This window comes from Scleropages formosus, chromosome 7 (assembly GCF_900964775.1).
Source record: "Scleropages formosus chromosome 7, fSclFor1.1, whole genome shotgun sequence".
Lineage (NCBI taxonomy): Eukaryota > Metazoa > Chordata > Actinopteri > Osteoglossiformes > Osteoglossidae > Scleropages > Scleropages formosus.
Genome location: NC_041812.1, coordinates 6,499,793 through 6,521,742, shown reverse-complemented (window position 1 = coordinate 6,521,742; position 21,950 = coordinate 6,499,793). Strand labels below are relative to the sequence as shown.

Genomic DNA, 21,950 nt, shown 5'->3' with positions numbered 1-21,950 from the left:
CATTCTGAAAAAAAATGGATGAACCACGATGGTCGTCGCTGCCTTGGGAAAAGAGGCCACATCCCCCTTATTCTGGATCCTTTAGATCCAGCCGACATACTGAGTGGGTGCGGTGCACCGTCGAACGTACTGATTTGGAAAGAGGCGGGATTTTAGCAGAGAATGATGTCCACGTCAGGTCTAGACTTAAGAAGCCTGATCATAAACAGTTGCTCAATCCAACAGGGTTGCATCTAAGCTGGAAAGCCTACCCAACCTGCACTGCTGGCTCACACTCAGCCAACTTTCTGCCCATGTTTGAAGGGGAATATTGAGAAACCAGAAATGACAAAGGCTCTCAGCAGGCTCCCTACCAATAATCACTTTGAACAGAGAACTCTATATAGTCAGATACAGTTAGCATCACTTATAGGGGCAAGCTGTCACAAATACCGGTATTTCTTGAAAAAAAATTACTTCCTGGAGGTTCTCCATTTTACCACCCCCACATGCCGAATTATGCTCTAATACCGCTGAGTTGGATGGTGTGGGGGGTCCATAATTCATAACTGCTCCTTCTATGGCCTGGGACATGTTTGCTTATCACTTCAGAAATTCTCCAGACTCTCTTGCCAGAAGAGTGATCTGTCCAGTGGCACTTGAGCAGGGATTATCTTTTAATGCAATCGCTGAAGGCATCGCCGAAGGAAACGGTCAGCAGGGTTTCCCAGGTAGCTGCTAGCCAGCCGCCTAAAGTTTCCGCCGTAAATATTTATTTGTGGGAAGGCGGCCTCTCTCTCTCTCTCTCTCTCTCTCTCTCTCTCTCTCTCTCTCTCTCCATTTCAGGCTTTGCTCAAATCTGGCGGCGCCTTTATAAAGGTATCGCATTCCCATCTGAGAGGGTTTAGCCGTGTCCGAGAAGAGATTGTCTTTTCGCCAGATCATGCCGGAGGCTGGACGTCACACTTTCGGCAGGTCTCTGGAGAGCGTGAGGTTCCGAGGGATATGTCAGGAAACCATCAGCAGATGAGAAACGCATAGCACTGCTGGCTTAGGCGTGAGGAGATGACGAAGTGTCCCTGGTAAAATAAATCATGTTAACCACAATTCGTAGGACACAATAAGCATTACACGCTGCTGCAGTCTCTGCTTCCTACGTCCAAATTATCTGGATGAATGTGATCTAAAGTTCCATCCCTTCCCTTCTGCATTTCCCACTAAAGCTCTGTGATCCCCTGAATTTCATGGCTGGAGACAGCTTTAGATCGCTAACGTATAATATGCTTTTAAAAGAGATGCTGTGTTGCTGTTAATGGGATTAACCTTTTAGTATCAATGAAAAAGTATTGATTGTTCAGTGGCCTTTTTTTTTTATTAGATTTCCGAAACAGTAATAAAATATGGTTGTGGTATATAATAAAAAATAGTAGCTCACTGGCCTCAGCCTAAGAAATGTGCTGTGTTCGTAGGCCTTTTATGTAAAAATGGAAGGGCATGTCTCTGGTGAATGTGAAAAGAAGCCTGTTATTACCTATTATTTTCTGCACAATGGATTCTATATGCTCACCACTTCTAGAACAAAAGATTTATTTTCATTGTTGAATAAACACTGTTTTCTTTCAAGTGTCTGAAGAGACAGTAACTTCAGATGCAGGGTTTCCTTTGTCAGTCAAATCGGTTTCATGCGGTGTTTTTCTTTTTTTCGAGAGCGTGTTGTTACGCAGTGTTTCCCGAGCGCTTTTTTCCAGAGGGAAAAAAAAAAGTTTTTCAATAACGGGACAAATTAACACCACCGCCTGACCCTTACAAGGAGGCTGAAACTTGTAAAATGTTATGTATCCAATTTTCCACATGACATAGCCAATGTTATTATTTATTCATTTAGCAGATGCTTTTCTCCAAGGGGTCTTATACTTGCAATTGTATACTGAGCGGCTTGCAATGATTTACCCATTTATATAGCTGGGTAATTTTTACTGGAGCTCTTCAGGGTAAGCACCTCACTTCAGGGTATTATAGCAGCATTGGGGATCTGAACCCAAGACCCTCTCATTACAAACCAATGACTCTAAACAGGATGGCACCTGCTGTCTCAAGACTGAGATCGCTGACTTTTGTCAACGTATTTCTTTGAATGGGCTTATTTCCTACTTACAAATGTTGCAGGTACAAGTAGCCGAGCAGACCTGTCCACAAAGCCCTTGGATTCATTACCCCTTCATTCGTCCGAGTGTTACAGACTCATGTTCTTTCAATCTGTCTTCACTGTTATCCACTTGTACCATGTAATGGGCCTCTGCATTCTTGCCTCGCAACCAAATCAGCGACGAGTTCTCGGCCCGGATAGGTGGTTAGCTTGATTTATGCCGGTAATTTGATGCCATCGCTGACAAGACGGGACAGTTCCAGGAGTGAGTGAGTGAACCGCATTAATTTCTGAGCCCAGATGAGGTTGTTCCATGAAATTGCAGGGACTCGGTGTCCTTGTGTTCAACCCTCCGTACCCCAGTCGCGGATGGAGCGGCCCGAACGGGGAGCTTTTTTCCGTGCAGGGCTGCCGGGCTGACAGGACCAGTTAGGGTGATGCATGGCCTCTGCGAATCCATGCCATTGTTTAGGGATTCCCTCACCCCCACACCCCACACACCTCCACCTCCCCTGCAGAACCCAACCGGGTTCAGAATTACCCTCGAGGGGCGGTGCAGGGACACTTAAAGTTGTACATAGGCCACTTTTTCATCAGATCCCCCCAAGCCATCCTTTGGGTAAAACATCTTGGATGCTGTAACAGAGGCCATGACAAGTGGAAGTCTTTGTGAATAAAATCGGCAAGTCTGCTCCTTCAAAGGTGAATACCCATAGTACAATGGGCCACTTAGCCACTGCTAACCCCCCCCCCCCCCCCCCCAGGTGCTGAACATATCTGTCTGCAGTTCAACAGGCCTTGGACGTTTCGTGTGACATCTTAAAAAACATCCAAGGCTGCTGCCGGTGCCGGTTTGAGCCCGACTCATTTTTTAAACAAATAGACATGTGTCAGAGAGGATGACTGATACGTGGTCTGGAAGGCGGATTCACAGGGCGCCCACTGGAAGTTTAGCTCTGGGTTGTACAGCAGCGGCAGCCTTATTCATCACTTTACACTCTTGGCTGGAAGCTCCAGACATTACGGTCTGGTTCAAAGGTGCGTTAGCGCAGATAAATGGCTACGAAGCCAGTAACATGTTACCGGAGATGTCGTACTCAGCAGACCCGGAGCACTGTCTCAACATGGTCCTCTCCTCGTCCAGATGAACACCCTCGGGGGTCAGACAGCGGCGGCGGCGGCAGCAGCCATGGGCTCCCTTGCTGGGTCACAGGCATTTGCTGCCACCCTCTCCGGACTGCAGGGAGTCGGCGGACAGCTGGTCACCAACGCGCAAGGCCAGGTAAGTTTGCGAGAATTTCAGGAGAGTTCCGGCATCGTCCGGGAAACTTCCAGATAATTCCAGTGCCCTTTACTTGTGTCCCGATAGGTCTTCCCACTGCTTGAGGGCACTGCGCTGGTGCTGCCCCGTTTGGCATGCAATAGCCCATCCAAGGGTGCATATACAGTATGAGCTCGATCTGGGCATCAGACTGAAACGCTGACCATGCCATATTTACCGGGAAGGGGGTGGGGTGACGGGGGGGGGGGGAGGCTGGTGGTACAATTGCTCCATCAGTGGGCCAGAGGCTTGAGTGATGAGACGTGTCGGCAAGCCGCCCGGTCTAATGAATCATCTCGTCGCAGGTGTACACCGGCTCATATTAAAGTAAGATTGGGCAGACGATGGGTGCCGTAGCATCGGCCCCCGTGCTGTTTGCCTTAACTCCTGTCTCATCACACTTTCCATCAAGGGAGTAGCTTTCCTGTAACAAGCTTCACATAACGGTGGGGGAGATAGCTTCACAAGCTCATTGTCTTGGAAGATGTATTGCTATAAAGCACTACAGTGCTATATTTATATATTTGTGTGCACGTGTGTCTGTGTGTGTTTGCGTGTGTATGTGTGTACGTATATATATATTTTATATGACGTAAATAATGATGAGCCAGTGTCCCTTACTGTGAAGACTGTACATTTTTCATTTCCAAACCTGTCAACTTCTTCACGTGATTGTATTCATCATGTGTCTCCTCTTGATGCGTGGTGCTGCTGCGCATTTAAATGGGAGGGCGTGAAATAAAGGAAGACTTTGCAGTAGCCCTTGCGCAGGTGTAGGACCCCGTTCCAAGAAGAGCGAGAGCGTGCGCGCGGTTGCACAGCGCGTTTGCACATGCGCATGCGGATGCCTGTGTTGCACCAGCGTGTACACATGTGTTGGCATTTGGGTGTGAAGGTGGTTTGGATACCCGTTGAGCGGTGCATGGCTGTTCTCAAGGCATCCCTTGGACCCTCGGGGGGCTCGTGGCGCCAGGCGTCCACCGCACGGGGAGATGGACGTGACGGGACGCGACGGGACTCAACGGGACGCTGCAGAACGCCCCCTCCGTGCCTTCACTGCGTCTCACCAACTGACGCTCTTTGACACAATGGGGTCATGGAGACAGTTGGAGCCTGCAGCCAGAACCTTCTCGGTTTTGTGTAGGGGGGCCGTCATTTTTTCGCCAAGGTTCTTGAAGAGGAGAAAAGCACATAAATCCAAGGAATAAACTCAACTGGCCATTTAAATACCACCATTGCAGTACTTACATGACTGAGCCTTGCTAGAGGTGCAACAAGCCCACCGTGAAACCCTTCAGGTGACAAGTTCAAGTCAATGTCATGTCCGGCTTGAATATGACGTCTTTGGAATCGTGGAATGCAGCAGCGTAGACAACGGAGAGGATTTGTGACGTACAAAATGTGTTGTACCGGACTGACTTCCAGAAGGAGTCGAGCAATTTCCTGGTAGTTAGATCTCTTTTGCGCATTTTTGTGCATCCTTTTACACGTTCTGAAGGATTCCTTCTCCCACTTGAGTCCACTTAGTGCTCAGGTTTAGCCGTTCTCATTCCGTAATTTCTTCAAGGTGCGAGAGGTGTCCGGCTATTCAAGCAGCACAAAGATGAGGTGATCCATCAGCGTTGCGGTGTAGGAAAAGAAAACCGAGCCCCAATACACAGTAGAAAATCCCGGCACTTTAAACCTTTATTCCGCATCCTTCCTCAAACTCTCCAAACCCCTTCTCCTCTCCCCGTCTTTGAACCGCCTCATCCTCCTGACACAACACCTGGGCGCAGTCTTTGCTTCCGGAGCAGACGTGGCTACCTCTGATCGCCAAGTGACCAGTGGATGGAAGGAGGAAAGGACAGTCATTCAAAGTGCACCCGCTATTCTCTGGAAAGTTCTTAAAAACTCTGTTTTTTTCCCATCATCCTGCACTTGTGTTAGCTGTGCTTTTGTCTATTAAAGAAATAAAACAGCAGTTGACGAAAGCGGGCCCCTTCTCTGCTCCCCTGTGAATTTTTCCACAGTCCTCTCACAAAGAACAAAAAAATAGAAATAAATTTAGCCAAGAAGATTGCCTGCCGACCGTGGATAATACCCCGGATTGTCCAGGCCCGAGACATCTGTAGAGACCCAAAAACCAGCATAATCGTAATGAGTTCTGGTCACGGGAGAGAGATGAGCAATGCCGGCATCCCCGGCCGTGGGAGATCATCAGCGCCGTAACATAAATACACGACAGGCGGGGGGGGAGGGGGGGGTAGGCAGACGGGGAAGTTCGAGAGAGGAGCGAACGCACGAGCGACAAGACGAGTGCGGAGCACTTCCTGCCTCTCTGCGACCGCGGCGACACCGCGGTCTCTCAGCGCCACAGGGTTGAATAATTGAGTGGAAACGACCGGTTAGCTGTGCAGGCATGCAAAGCGGACGTCGGGTGGCAGGAGCATCAGCGAGAGCAATAAAATATGCTAAGTGGCAGGACTGCGCTGGCAGGGGGGCTACGTGGGCCTGGGGGGGGGGGGGGGGGGGGGGGGTCCTCAAAGAGGAGCGATAAATTATCTGCTGCCTGATGTGAAGCAACGTAGGCAAATGAGCCGTGGTGGGGATGAGTTACGGGCCGACAGCCTGGGAACATTCCTGGACGGCCCTGCGCCAGCGGCCCCGGGAAGCCGTACCGCCGAACGCTCACCTGCTTCAGCTCAGAGCGTGGTACATGGCACCATCACGATTTTTCATAGCATCGTCCCATTCGTTCCGAACACTGCGTTTACAAGAAGGAATTCTTAAAGTACAGCCAGTGTCATACATCGCACGTTGTAGCAGAATGTAGAACTGACAGGGTGCAACATTTGTAAAACGTACAACATTAACAGTAAAATGACACGAGTAGCGGCACGTGGAGCTCACGTCTATTCGAAGGTAATTGTGAGGAATAGTGTAAATGTATTGAGTAGGTAGGAGATCCGAAGACAAGTGGGTCTGAAAAAGAGAGTCTGTTTTAAGAGTCTTCTTGAACACTGGGAGGGATTCAGGAGTTCTGAGTGAGAGAGGGAGATGAGTCCACCGCATCGGCGCCAGATCCGACAACCTTCGGACTTCTAATCTCGGTCCTCTTGCGCGCGAGACCAGCAAGCGACCAGAGGCGGAGAGCCACAGCAGTCTTGTTGGGACGTACTTATCCGTATAACTGATGCTGTTCTCCAAAGCCACTTACAATTATTAATGCATTAATGCAGCTGGGTAATTTCTACTACAGCAGTTTGGTGTAAGTACCTTGATCAAGGATGCTACAGCAGGAGATATGATTCAAACCTGGGTGCTATGAGAGAAAGGGGGCAGTTCTAACCACTCTACTGCCTGCTTCCTCGTACGCTTTTAGAATAGTTACAGATCTGTAGAGCTGAGACAATTACGATGATGCAGGAACAGGTAGCTGAAGACAGAATGATCAGCTGTGATTGCAGCACAGCACCCGAGGTGCGCGGGTGCAGGCGGATGCGTACGAGCCGGTTCATTGCCAGGCAGCGACCCCACAACATGAGGATTCCACGGTGACATTTCCCATCAACCCCCACTTTCTGCTGACCTTGAGCGTGACATTCTGTTTGCTGCGTTTTGATGCAGTCCTTTTCACACTTCCGCAGATTTGAAGGTTAAGTTTAATGGAAAAGGCTTTTACCTGTCATTACACCTCTGCTCGGTGTCTCCGCTTTTCTCTCCTTTTGTCCGCACTTCGCTCCTCGGGATTCAGCGCGACGTTGCAGTGAGGAGGCCAAAGGGTAACACTACGAACTTTATCTTACCTGCTTGAGGAACACTTGATTTTAGCACCATGTACACAGGTCTCCGGTCGCAGGGCCTCTCGGAGGGGGAGCCGTGTTTTTCGAGCGGCTCCCTGCGTGACGTCCCGGACCCTTTCTTACCGCTTCACCGTAATGGGGTGCTGCAAAAAAGGCACTTAGTATGGGGTTTCCTTTCTTACCCTGACTCACATACATCTGCTGTTTCCTCCCGTGCTGCGCTGTACTCTTTAGTAGCTGCGCGGAGGTTCCCTTCAGTGTTTTTCCACTCGCGATAAACCAGATAAATTATATCCACACTAATTTTCTTAAACCCTGGAGAAAATGTAATTGGTGCTCTAAAATGCTGTTTGTTTGTTTGTTTATTTATTTATTTCTATGATTTATTGAGTCAGACCACGGTAATGTAACAGCCTCCGGGACAAACGCAGTACATCCTGTAAATGCAGCGCCCCCTAGCAGAGATGCAGTGTAATAGCACTTTCTTTAACCGACACGTATGCCTTGAGCTGCAGATACAAGACAGCTTCGGGAAGCGATTTTTGTTGCGGTAATATGCCGGGCAGTTTTTTTTTTAAGATCCACGTAGTGTGTTATTGTATGGTTTTGTTGTCGTCACAATCTGGCCTTGAAGTTAACTTTCCAGACAGAGACTAATATCAGGCCATGTGCAGTGACTTGTTATATGGCTATGGAGTCTGTGCACCTATGGATGCTCATTATTGTTATTATTATTATTGTTATATCATCCCCTTGTCTAAAGTGACTCACAGTTTCAGGGTTCAATCGCTTGTAGCCAGGGAGGTCGACTGAGCCGAAACGGACACACTGACAGCATCCTCGATCCTCTCGCCTCCCGAATGAAACCGCACCCCCAGCCCACTCGCGCCACTGGCACTGATGAGCAGGAGAGTAAGGGTTCTTTTGTGCCCCCCCTCATCTCAAGGTCCAGATGATAGCAGAGGAGGGGGTGGAAAATTACTCAGATAGGCCTGGAGGAGGTGGGGAGAGCGAATAGGAATGGGGCTGATAACGCACCCCCACACCCTGGGGACCCTTCCCACGCCTCCCTCCCGAGGCCTGAATTAATAATGAGGGAGAATTAGAAGCCTCAGCTGCCGCATTATCACACGACCGCTGCCACCCCAACCCCTCCCCAGAATGTTGGCGCGTGTAATAAAAGCAGTGGTCTGCACCATCCCACAGGCTGATATCGCACGCTGACCTTTAAAGCAGGGACGTCGTCCGCTGCCATTTACTGCCGTCTCGTCGGCCTTAAGAGGGTTCAGTTCGGCAGAACCCAGTCAATGTCACCAATGTGTGTGTTGTCTCGGCGCTCTCACTTATTTCCCACTTGTGTCTCCGTGCTGTAGATCATTGGGACGATCCCCCCTCTGACGAACTCGGCCGCTCCCGCCAATCAGCCCGCCAAAGGGAGCCTGCCGGTCCAACCTATCATGCCTCAACTCCTCACCAACAACCAGGGTCAGATCATCGCCACCGTCATCGGCAACCAGATCCTGCCGGTCATCAACACCCAGGGAATCACGCTGTCGCCGATGAAGCCCGGACAGCAGGTACACCTGCGCCGGGCGCACACGGCTGCGTGCAGACTCGCGCAGCTCTGCGCAGACGCGCACAAACACGCGCGCGCAGGGGTGAAGGCGCGGTGTCGAGTGTGCAGGTGAAGTGGCGCTGATGGGGCTGCTTCTCAAAGAACGTGTAACTTCAGGCCTTGAACACTTTGAATAAGCGGTTGCTTTGCATAAATAGTGTTGGATTAAGTGCCGCTTAAACAACCTTGGAAAGCGTGAAGAAAAGGCAATAAACAAATAAGCGACGTTCATCTCGGCCGCTATTTCCGCGAGAGTTTTAAGTACTTCGGTAATTCAATAAATAAAGGTTTCGTGAAGTTGTTGAAACTTTTTTTTTTTTTTTTCCGAAACGGCAAACCGTCTTTTGTCAAGTGAGAAAGCGGAATCTTAGAACAAGGTTATATAAGCCCGACTGATGCCCTCGACTTATCTTGGAAACAATTGTGTCTCATGCTGAATGACTTAAATCATCGTACATTAAACTAATAAACTTTACATAATGTGAAACACTTTGCAAAATTCTGTGCAGACAGTTCGCACGGTGTGATGGCCTGTTTGAAAATGGTGCTACGAGGAACCAACGCTATTATCAATGACCCTCGACACCCCTCGAATTTTCAGTTTCAACACTTAAATGCTTTTCGGAATGCCCAAAGTTGGAAAAAATGAAAAACTTTCTTTGTCCACAGTGCCAGAATTATTCTTGATTATTAATCGCTAATATTGTGGGTTTTTTTTTTTTTTTTTTTTTTCCAGCTCTTTTGAGCACTTATGTTTTTTTTGGTCCAACTATTTGGTGCATAGGGTTACTAGTGCTCTATACACACAGGGATTATCGAAATTCCGTATTCCCGCAAGGCACCCCAAGCGGGACTCGAACCCCAGACCTACCAGAGAGCAGGACCCGATCCGACCTGCTGCACCGCTGCACCACCACACCCCCCTACAAGCTAACAGTATTAAATAAACCTCATCCGGCACGCTACTTGTACACTCCTTAGCCGACTCTTCGAAACTCTGACTTGCGTAATGCACGTAACATCGAAACCCTTTAGAAAGCACTTTCCTGTTATTTTTTTTAATGTGTGCCATTTAGCTGGAACGCCAACTAGAATGAAATTACAAAAACATGTCAGACAAAAGGAATCAGATGTTTTCTCCCCGCGGCACTCTGTCATTTCGGCTCTCTGATGCCGGGTATAAGTTGCACTGTGTCCTGCGCAGCTCTCCCTTCGCTAAGTAACAGTGAAAATGCTTCTTCTCCCCCCAATGAGCCCCTCTGCAGAGCGGAGAGAAAACGCCTTTTAATAATAGTCCTCCAGCCCGAAACCCTTCTTCATTCCTCCCCTCTGTCTTCACTTCGATACAGCGGCACTCCCGAAAAGCGCAAAACCACTTTCAAGACATACCCCTTTAGAGGGGTTGGAGTGGACTAAATGGAAAAAAATTGGGGCTTGTAGTTAGCCCTGCCGACTCTCTGCGAGATGAAGCTTCCAGCCCCACCGTAATGGTTTCTGTGAGGGAAGAGGCTGCGGTCCCTGCACGTCCACGTCCGATGATTGTCTGGGTGTGTTGACCACACAAATTGAACGCCTCGCGCTCAAAACACCATCATAACCTGGGCTGACTGCTGTTCCTCCACACTGTCCCCCAGAATAGGAGAAAAACACAGAACAATCAACTCAGTTAATTTAACAACTAATTACTTGGCTCTACTGATGATATGGCAATGACTTAAATGACTAAATAAATTAAACGAGCGGCACGGTGGCACAGTGAGAAGCGCTGCCGTCCCACAGCACTTGGGTGGTGCAAGAGAGCATGGATTCGATCCCCACTCAGCCTGTGTGGAGTTTGCATGTTCTCCTCGTGTCTGTGTGGGTTTGCTCTGGGTGCTCTGGTTTCCTCCCACACTCCAGAGACATGCTGTTCAGGTTCCCCCATAGTCTGTGATTGACAGAGAGAGTGTGTGTGTGTGTTCCACTGATGTATGGATGAGTGACCAAGTGTAGCTAGTGTATCTAGCAGTGTAAGTCACCTTGCTGAATAAGGTGTGTGGGCTGATAACTACATAGAGTTCATTGGAAGTCACTTTGGAGAAAAGTGTCTGCTACATGTAAATGTGAACTGTTGCGAGAGCTACAGGTGAACGTCACTCAAGGTTTTGGAGCCTGTAGACTGGCACTGTGAGCACATTCAGAAAGCATCATGAGATTTTGAACATTAGCGAACTTCTCAAGGACTGATGAATGCGTGCTTTGAAAGAAATTCGATTAAACTCTCTTGCAGATGAGCCCATTTTTCATAGCTCCCTGGAAGCAAAGCGAGATGCCTGCGCTTGTGCTTTGTGGAACGGAGGAGGCGTTTCGTGGAAATAAGCAATAAAATAGTGAAAAAACTGAATCAATTTCTGGGCACGTTGTTGGTGGCGCACAGGAACAGAAGAGCGTATAGTGAATTAACAGCTAAGAGACCTGTGGCCTCCGATGTAAATCAGATTGCGATGTCACATTCAAATCAGCGTCGCATGCAAGACTGACTGTTGAATAGCAAGACGTGCTTTTGAAAGCCCCCCCACGGAGAACTGTGCATCTCAGTACGTAAAGGGGAGATATGTTAACACAAGGCCATATATTGAGCAGGAGAGATTACAAATTTACATAACAAATATTGTGGTTTCACTACGGTTCTCGTTGTCTCGTTCGCTTCGCGTTGCTGCCGTTGCCGTTCCAGGCGTGTGGCTGTCAGCAGTATTCCCCGCGAAGCCTGACGGATCTTCAAACGCGTCAAGGTCCTGACAACGTGAGCAAAGCTACTGACACAGCCTATCAGTCGCAGATGCACACACCATCAGCAATAAATAAATAAACAAACAAACGAATAAATATCAAACTCGCTTGTGTGGGGGGGGGGGGCAGCTTACTTTTACGCACACTGTTGATTGTTTATGATATGGATGGAGAAAAACTTGCGCGTGGTGCAGTTAGTGGGAAAGTTCATTATTATTACTCTTTGTGCAGCCGATGCCTTCAAGGTGACTCACAGTGTTAGATAATCAACTTTGCAGTGATTTATCCATTTATACCGCAGGGTCTTCTTACTGTATTAATTCAGGGTGAGTTCCTTGATCAGGAAGATGGATTCAGAGGGGGGACGTTTCACGGCTGCAGCCCTATTCACTATTCTACCTGCCGCTCGTTCAACCCTTTAATTTCAACCTGAGTTTTAGGTGGGACTCTGCACCTGAATTCTTTAGCGCGGTCGTTCCGGTGGAAGCGGAAAAAGCCAGAGGAAGGAGCAAAAGTGTGTGATGAATGTCTAAGGGGCAAGACTCTGGCCATTTCAAGACAGGCCCATGAGCTACGTCCACACGGTGCTACAGAGATGTTGGCATCGTGTCCAAGCATGTAATTTACTGTCTTTCAGCTGCCCACTTGTTTTCTGGTCCAGCAGCTCACACACATTTGCGTCCGCCAAAACGGTGGCTTGTGCGTGATCATGCGTGCGGCCAAACCACGTGTGACAAAACAACGTCTCTCCCCCAAGGCGAGCCGATGTCTGTCCTTGGGAGCCGCGATAGCGAGGGGGTCGAGTGCAGGTTCCACTCCCGGGTCACACGTACTGTATATTTCACACAATTAATGAATTAATCAATCAATCAATCAATTAATCAGCAATGGAAATGATTGATTCATTATCTCGCAACTTTGTAAAATGTTGTTGCTTCTTAGGAGTCGGTGCTGCAACATGTTTGCACTCTAGGTGTCGTAATGAAAAGATGCTTCATTAATCTGTGCGTAAGATGTTACATAAAAAAAAGGGATGATGGTGATATAACACAACTGGACTTTATGGCTAAACAAGTGCTGCGATGGGTAGAGCTATTGCCTTCTTATATGAAGCCCCTTGGTTGAAATCCTGCTCCTGCTGTAGGGCCCACAATCAAGGTACTAAACCTGAACTGATAGAGAAATATGAAAAATAAGCCGGCTGTATAAATGTGTAAATCGTAATATATCCCCAAGTGAACAAAAGTAACATTGTAAATCACCTTGGACAGAGGTATCAGTTAAGAAGATATGTTATTTGGATAGCTTTTAACTTCTTGATCCCAAAGGTGTGTTATATTCATACCATCACCCAGACTTTCTAACAATATGATATAATATTATCATAAAGAATATTATATTGTAAGATAATAATATTCATTCTTAAAGGGGCATCATGAGGAGTGAGGAATTCTGGGATGTGAGCACAATGAGGGTGTGACATATCTGGCTTTACAACCTCTTCCTTCGGTCCACAGCTGTCTCAGGTGTCTCAGGGGCAGGCGGGCCCCACGCCCCCCCAGGCTGGCCTCCTCCACCTGCCCCGCGGGAGCGCCTCTTTTTCCCAGAGTCCCATGGGCCAGGCGTGCTCCTCGTCCACCTCCTCAAACTCCTCCTCCTGCTCTGCTCTCAGCGTGGGCCAGCTGGTCAGAGGTGAGCGGTCGAACCGACTCCTTCCACCCGGTTCACGTGCGAACTGGAATTTTATTTGACCTCCGGAAAGAGAAAACGGAACTAAAGAGAACAAGTGGACTGCTTTTAAATATATTGGAAAGAGATGAATGATTGCATTTGAAGTAATATAATTACTGGCATTGCATAATATCAGCTGATAATGTTGCTCCTTAAAATGTATTGAAACAATTGAGTTATTGCATTTAAAGTAATGCACCTATTTTTTTATAAGACGGATATTAAATAACAAGGAAATGTTTCCATAACTGGACATTTTTCTCCTTATTAAAGTATTGAAACGAATGAGCGACAGATATTACATTAATTTAACGATTTGCATTTATTTCTTTGCCGGACACTTTCCCCCAAAGCAAATTACCTAGTATTTAGGTGACACATTAAATACATAAGATGATTATGTTTTTTTCTCATGACTGCATTGACACAAATGAGTGATAACATTTAAATTAATATGCTTATTTTAATAATACTGACATTAAATAATAGCTGACAAAGTTGCTCCTTATAAATATACCGAAACAAATGATGACTTACATTTGAAGCAATATTCTTACTTTTAGTGACGTTAAATAAAAAATGCTCACGATCCTGGTCCTTGTAAATGCACTGAAACGACTGAGTTATTGCATCTGAAGTAATATACTTACTTTGATAAGACTGACATTAAATATTATTGGTTGATAATGCCATGCACTCAAAATTGTGTCTTTATCCCAGTGGCCATGTCTGTAAGGTTATATAAAGTTTCTATGCTTAATTGTTGGCCATAAGAAAAATATTATCCTAGTAACTGTAGTTTCGGTTATTATTAAGAGTGTTTAAGTTTATAGTTCCTGGGCTGGACAGTAAAGGGGGGCTCACAGGTACAAGGTGCCTCTAATAGGTGATGAGTCACCTGCCTGTGCATTTTCTTTTATATATGCGTGATGGATGCCAGCAGTAATAAATTCAGTATGAATAATTTATATTAAAGACTTTTTTTAACTGTTAACTTCATACGGTCATTTGGCGTCCTGGCGGCAACGTGGCTGAATGCAAAGTCATCGAAAGCAGCCCAGTGATGGCAGGAGGGTGTCAGTGCGGGCAGGACACGGTGAGAGGTGCTGCGGTGAGGCCAGGTGGTTTCAACATACTGTCGAACCCCCCTCCCCCCGGCAGACCCCCAAACAGCCCCGGGAGAGGTGGACGGGGTCAGCCTGGAGGAGATCCGCGAGTTCGCCAGAGCCTTCAAGATCCGCCGCCTGTCCCTGGGCCTCACGCAAACTCAGGTGGGCCAGGCGCTCAGCGCCGCCGAGGGCCCCGCCTACAGCCAGTCCGCCATCTGCAGGTGAGGAAGCGCAACAGCACCCTGATTTACCGCGTTACGTGGGCATGGGTGTGGCAGCAGGTTTTCATTGGCTCGTGTGTGTTCATTGTGCTTTTTTTTTTCCATTTAATATCATTATGACACTAAAAATCCAGCATAAGATTAAATCTAAGCAATAACTTTGAATCTACTAATCAATTAGGGCAATATGGTTTTTTTTCCCACTGCTGTCTCCTGAAATAAAATTTCAAACACGTTTCTTAAGTAATTTCTTAAACACAGAAATTTAAACATTCACAATTTAGCATCCAGAGGAAAAAAATTACCGACACTCTGCCGTTTTGCTGCATTTCACTAAATATGCTGACGGGGAAAGTCATTAAATAGTAATGATATTTTACAGCATAATGGCTTAAGTATTCCCGTAAAGTGGACCGTGTTACATTTAATTAAATATTCAGGTACGTCACCTAAGCGTGTGCTGATTGACTTAATCTTGCATCATGCAACACTTATTACGACAAAACGTCTGTCAATCAATAAATTTTTAATTTAAACAAAGAACCAAAATAGAAAATACTGGAATAAAAAAAAAATCTCTGGTTGCATTTTCAGCACTAAAAAGTACAATATTCATTAAGTGTCATATGAATTTCATACTCATTTTCATTTCCAAGGCTTTTTTGTAAACTGGATCTTGATGATTAATACATTCGCATTAATTGCTTCACGTTACCGCCATTTAAGTCACTGGAATGATTCACAAAGAGAAAAAATAAATAAAATCTACTTAACTCGCTTTGTTGCCATGGACTTTTTGGTTACTGACATTATCTGAAGTCTGCAGCAGCTATCAGCACTTACGAGGACTTTCTCTTTATTTTTTAATTTCAATGCAATTTTAAAAATCACAAGACGACCTGCCCTGTTTATGTGACAGCGCCGCCATACGCTTTTAAAAATTTCATCGGATAACATCTATGGGTGGAAACGGTGTTAAGCTGCTTGAAGGAGCTGCCTGTTATTACGCTCTCCAGAAATAGAGTGGAATTAGAACACGGCTCCTAAAACCACACGTTAAATATTCAACATCTCTCAAAATTCAAATATATAATTTGGGATTTGTAAAATGAATGCGCATTGAAAAGGTTCCCAGTAAAACGTGGTTTTCCTTTGTTTAACACGGCTTGCGGGAATAATGGTGTATTGAGGTTCGGGCCCGTTGTAGGATATGGCTGGTTCAGCGCCATCCGCCGGTGCCGTGGGTTTTACGTGGAAGTCGTCCTCCGACGGTTTGCAAACCGGCCGAAACTGGAAATAGCGTCGGAGATGGATTCCGTTTCTTGTCGTGTTTAAACAGCAGAAAATTACACCTTTTATTCGCACTAAAACATGCATATCCCAAATCCATGATTTATATTTTACGCCAAAGAGGAGCCCCTTTCCTGAGAATCTCCCTTGCATAGTTTATGTGACAAATTAAGCAGCACCGCTCTGTGTAATATTCAGCCATATATATTTTATGAGATCCATTTTGTCTGCGCCGTGCTGCGTCAGGCCGAAGAAGCCTAGTTTTGCACGCGCGCTTTAATAAGGCACCGTTTCCCTCCAAAAACGCTCGCCGGCCGCCGAGAGCCGTCGCCCGCCATGCGTTCCGAGGGATAAGCAGCTACAAATGAACTCCGTCCGCATGACCGCTCCGTGCGTATGTTTAGAGGTTTAAGAAATACATTTATTCTATTTCCTCCACCCTGGGCTATTCAGGGGTCGTCACTCCTCGCTCTCTCCGAGTTGCCCCCGGACTCGCTTGGTTCGCTGCGTTCGAACCGTGAAAAGTAGCTACTGTCTCCTTGCTTATTGCTCCTTAAATTTACCTGCGCGTTTCCAGCAGGGCGGCGCCACCGCGCTCTTTTAAACGGGTTGCAGGTAAAGAGGCACAGGGGTCCCGGCAGAGCGAGCTCCGCGAACGTGTTCACACCCCCCGCTCACACCCCCCACTCCCACCTCATTCCCACCTCTCGGAACAAAGTGTCTCTCCCGCAGTTCTCCGCGTGCAGCCAGAGGCTTCGTGGCTGAATGTGCGAGCTAAACACTCATCAGTCGGACATGACACACACCCTTTGGACGGCCCAGCGAATCCCACGGGGAAGGCGGAAGTCGCCTGGGATGTGGACACACTGAGATACTGGGCCTTAGCCATGAAAAATACCAGCCTTTACCCTAAATCACACAGTTAAACCACATCTAACCCGGGGAAAATCTAACAAAAATCATTATTAACGAGGTGTTCAACTTGATGTGTTGGTGATGTCACTTTGCGTCGTCAGCTAAATATTTTTGTAGCGTACGACCTCCGCAAAGGTCAGTTGGAAAAGAAAGGCAGTTGAATGAATCCTGGAAATAATGGCCTTACCATGATAAGAACTGGAATTTACACTAAACCAGTTCAACCACGTCGAACCCGGGGAGAATATAAAGCGATTTAAAGCGATGTTCGACTTAATTAATGCGCCAAAGTCATCTAATGCCCTCCACGAAACATCTACTAAACCTTCTTTTTTTTGGAGGGTTTGACCTCTGCGATAGTCATTCATATAGGAGAACCACTTGTGTGCAAAATCCCAGAAACAAGAGCTTTACCAGGGTAAAGGCTGCCATTTACCCTAAATCAAACAGACAAACCACATCTGCCCTGGGGAAAATATAACAATAATTGAAAGTAATTTTCAAATTGATTCCTTGGCAATGTCAAGTAGAGTCATCAACTAAATATTATTTTTTCTAATTTATGATCTATGCTCAGGTCCCCTGTACTGGATTTGTCAAAATTCTCTTACGAACTCTTACACCCCAGCGGTGTTGGACATTATGTATTGAATTAACTTGAATATTAACGCCACGTTGTATGGATTTTTAAATGAACTTCGAAGGCCGTTTATTGTGTTGTGTTACAGCTTTCGTTCCCGGTTATTTTCATATTCCTTATTTGCTTTCCGTAAAATCAGCATTTCTGAGTGCCGGTTTTAAAGTTTAACAGTCTGCCATTCTGAGAAAGCTACCGGATGAACAAATTACAGCATATTGCTGCGAGCCTTCATAACCTCCATTAAACCTGAGCTGGAAATGCTGGAAATGTATTCACATTAAACATTTAATGACAGTCAAGTCTATTCAGGTACACAGAACAGTTTTAAAATATATTAAATTGTGCATCTGAGTAAATTATTCAGGTTACTACTGTAAATAAATCATATTAAATGTATTTCGCGTTTGAACATTTGCGACCATGCTTGTCTGCATTGCATGGGCATTAAATCACATAAAATCAAGCTCAAATGTTATTTTAAGTTGAGTGCTTGTCGTTTTTGATAATGTTTTGTCTTTCCTCTATTTATTTTGACCCGAGTGGCTCTCTGTATTAGATGTTTTTTGTGCCGCACTGTGAAACATTACCGCATTTCTGATTATACATAATTAATTCAGTATCTGTATAAGTACCTGATTTTGTTTCTGTTTCAGTTTCTTTTTTTTCTTTCATTTTTGTATTATATTTGTTCAAAAAAAAAAAAAAAATGCTGCCCTTTGTGGCATTTTACAATAAGAAAGCTACTGTGCTACGTACTGTAAAGGAATAAATATTTCAAAAAGTGAATTTGAGATAAATATTTAAGTTCCCTCTTCCTGTCTATGGAGAGGCATCCTTGCATATAAACTGTCTAGTGTAAATGATGGATTTACACAGTAGCAGGGTAAATGCGACCCTCGATGGGTTTTATTCCGGCAGAGTGTGTGTGCACGCCGTGTGTACGTGTGTGTGTGTGTGTGTGTGTGTGTGTGTGTGAGAGACTGATAGACACAGGATTTGATACAATGATTATGTCTTGTTGGTTGATGTCAACAGCGGAACCCGAGTTCCCGAGTTGTCGGGACTCTGGGGACTCTGTATTGATGTGCGCTTTTGCTTGCGGTGACTTCCTGCCCTGCCGCCGGCCACCCGAGGCGGCTGCGGCAGGGGGGGACGTCCTGGCCTCGGAGGGGCGCTCTAGTAAGACTCTTCTCTCTCGATTCTCCCCAGACACACCATCCTGAGAAGCCACTTTTTCCTACCACAGGAAGCCCAGGAGAGCGCTATAGCTAGCAGTCTGTCAGCCAAACTGAACCCCGGCCTTTTATATCCTGCCAGGTTCGAGAAGTTGGACATCACCCCAAAAAGCGCCCAGAAGATTAAGCCCGTTCTGGAGCGCTGGATGGCCGAGGCCGAAGCCCGGCACCGCTCCGGAGTGCAGAACCTGACCGACTTTATCGGCAGCGAGCCGTCCAAAAAGCGCAAGAGGAGGACCTCTTTCACGCCGCAGGCTCTGGAGATCTTGAACACCCACTTTGAGAAGAACACGCACCCGTCCGGACAGGAGATGACCGAGATCGCGGAGAAGCTCAACTACGACCGCGAGGTGGTGCGCGTCTGGTTCTGCAACAAGAGGCAGGCGCTGAAGAACACGATTAAGCGGCTGAAGCAGCCCGAGCTCGGCCCCAGCATCCCGATGGACTCCATCACGGACTCCCTAATGGACTCTCCGGAAAAACTGCCGTAAAGAGAACCTGGAAAAAAAAAAAAAAAACATAGTAAATTGAAAAAGGGAAAAAAAAAAAAAAAATTACAACAAGACCAAAAAACACTGACTCGTCGCGCGATGGAACAACTCCGGCCTGGAGTTCTTGTCAAAATGCTCGTCGTGATGAAAGCATCTCGCTTTCTGAGGACAGTCAAGATCATCACTGGACATATTTTCACTATTTGTTTTTTTTTTTTTTTTTCTGGTTTTGACATTTGAACAAACCAATGACAACTATAAGAGATGCATACGCGGTGGGGTTCGCTTGTGACAGCCAGTCTTTTGAAAGTACTTAGGCAAAGCCAAAATATGTATCAGCAAAAAAAAAAGAAAAAAAAAAAAGAAAAAAGAAAAAAAAAACGAAAAAGAAAAATATTATTTCTGTGAAAATGGGGAAGTATGCAAAATAATTTTCGTAAACCTCTTTTGGAGACAGTTTGCTATGAGGGAAGCTGGCAGACTGGAGCCTGGAGTCTGTAGAAGCCTTTTATCAGGATTTTAGTACAGAAATCACATATTGTACAAAAAAAATATTAATAATAATAACAAAAAACTAACTACAAACCAAAGTCTGAACTACTGTGTCAGATCCCAATAACACACCTACTTTTTTGTGTCTATATGTCTTCGAAATTTTTACATTTCTAGTGATAGAGCAAATCAATGTATGACCACCCCGCCCTCCGCGCGGTCGGCGGACGCTTGTGAAATTATCCTTTCACGTCTCACTTCTCTTGTATCTCTTGTTTAGTGTTTGTACCCATTTTTATATAAAAATGCAGTGCACTCCTCTGGGAGAGTCCTCTTCGCCCGAGGGGGGTTGCGGGGGGGGTGATTCTTATGAGTGGTGAATTTTGTACAGTTTTCTATTAGTTTGTCCCAAAGATCCTGACCACTGTAAGCAATCAGTCCATCGCGTGGTGGATGAGTGGGGTGCACTGTGTCCATACGCGCTTCGTTTCTTTATTATTTATTCCGGTCAAGGTCACAACCTCAGAGTACGAACTAATCTTGTAGGTGCTGCACTGTGTATTGTTCTTTTTTTTTTTTTCTTCTTTTTTTTTTTTTTTTTTTTTAGTGGTGACTTTTCAGTTATTTGCCTGTGTGTTAATTATTAGCTTTGTAAGACTTTGTAACGAGAAGAAAAAAAAAAAAAAAAAAGAAAAAAAAAAAAAACGATGTACAGGTATTTATTATTATTTTTTAAAAATGAATTTACACGCAGGACGAGCTTAGCAGAGGATGGCGTGGTTCGAGGGGCCGGGCGGGCGTGCGGCGCTCGCTTCTGTGTCAGTCTGCCGTTCCTGTGTCAGCCAAAGAACCGAACTCAGACCAGAACAAACCCTCCCCCCCCCCGGACGTTCCCTTAAGCCAAAAACAGCACCACTGGTTTTTTTACTTCTTTTTTTTTTATTTTAAATATGATGCATATGTGGGTTCATGTTTCCTTCTCACTGTGTCTAAGTGGAACTACTGCTCTGGAGATTATCCATGTGTACACGCGTGTGCAGTATTTGGCCATACATGCAGACAGAGGTCACATAAATTCCAAATATTGCCTTGGTAAAGAATATAAGTCTTGTGATATTTTATGTGTTATGTCTCACACATTGTTCTTTCTTTAAAAAAAAAACAAAAAACAAGAAAAAAAAAACAGAATATGTCCCGTGAATTCCCTCCCATTCACAGCTTGTGTTTGTTGCATTGAGTTTCTCGACATCTTGCCGAAGGGGCGCCGGCCTACGGTGACACAACGTAGGCGACGCGGGCGCGAGGCGGGACGCGACGCGAAATCGAGCGGGAATGTTGTCTCTCTCAAACTCACGAAGCTGCGCGAAAGCAGAGGATCTGGAACTAACCGATTTTTATTTATATTAAGGTTTCGGTGACCCAGCCTTCATCAGCGCAGAGGGCAGCCAAAAAAAAAAATTTAAAAAATGTATTAAAAAGTCTTGTTTTGTTGCGTGTTTCTGGATTTAGCTTAATTTTACAGACATTTAAAAATGCTGAGACGTTTCTAGCCAGTTAAACATTTGCGTATGTAAGCCGGAACTGTTTTTTTCCTCTTTTTTTTTTCTCAATTTTTTCTTTTTTTACAATTATGCATTTAGCACTGATGTTTTATTCAGATGGACATGCGAGAGTCTGAGGAAATGCTGAACGGTTGTGACACGCAAATGTTCGAGTGCTTCAGAAGGTCTGCTGTAATGGCGTCGAAGCAGGAATGGAACTGAAACACGAGACAGCGAGCAAATGGAACGGAGACACGATTTACCGTTTAGATTTAAAAAGGAAAAGACGATTAAACGGCTTCAGTGTTATTAGGCTTTAAGTTGTGTGTGTGTTCAAGCTCTTAGGAACACTGTACAGCAGAGCAGCACCGAAGGAATATTCCAGATCCGACGGGGTCGCTGTCGTTCATTTGCTTTGAGATGCTGTTAAACTTGAGTGGATTATCCGTGTAATTCTGCGTCCGTGTTTTCAAAGTCACTTTTTCCACAGCTGTCAAAGAGACGGATCGATCAGGCGACACGCTAGCGAGCCGAATAGGACGTGCAGCGCTATGGGCCGACGTGGTTTTTTTTTTTTTTCTTTTTTTTTTTTCCTCCTCATCAAATTCCAGGGAGGATTTTACTGTATTGGTTTTATTCTAGTGGTGTTTTGCTTTTTTTCGTTTTCTTC

The 21,950-nt window shown here is 45.8% G+C and overlaps 1 protein-coding gene across 1 annotated transcript in view; it reads left to right on the top strand.

The window, feature by feature from the left end:
* Positions 1–19,429, top strand: part of LOC108937540 (POU domain, class 6, transcription factor 2-like) — a 71,192-nt gene extending 51,763 nt beyond the window's left edge. Inside the window, exons 5-9 of the mRNA XM_029253680.1 lie at positions 3,270–3,407; positions 8,605–8,808; positions 13,133–13,307; positions 14,508–14,676; positions 18,731–19,429. Of these exons, the coding sequence (XP_029109513.1) occupies positions 3,270–3,407; positions 8,605–8,808; positions 13,133–13,307; positions 14,508–14,676; positions 18,731–19,247 (1,203 nt within the window). The 3' untranslated portion in view covers positions 19,248–19,429. The remainder of the gene's footprint in view (positions 1–3,269; positions 3,408–8,604; positions 8,809–13,132; positions 13,308–14,507; positions 14,677–18,730) is intronic.
* The last annotated feature ends 2,521 nt before the right edge of the window (positions 19,430–21,950 follow it).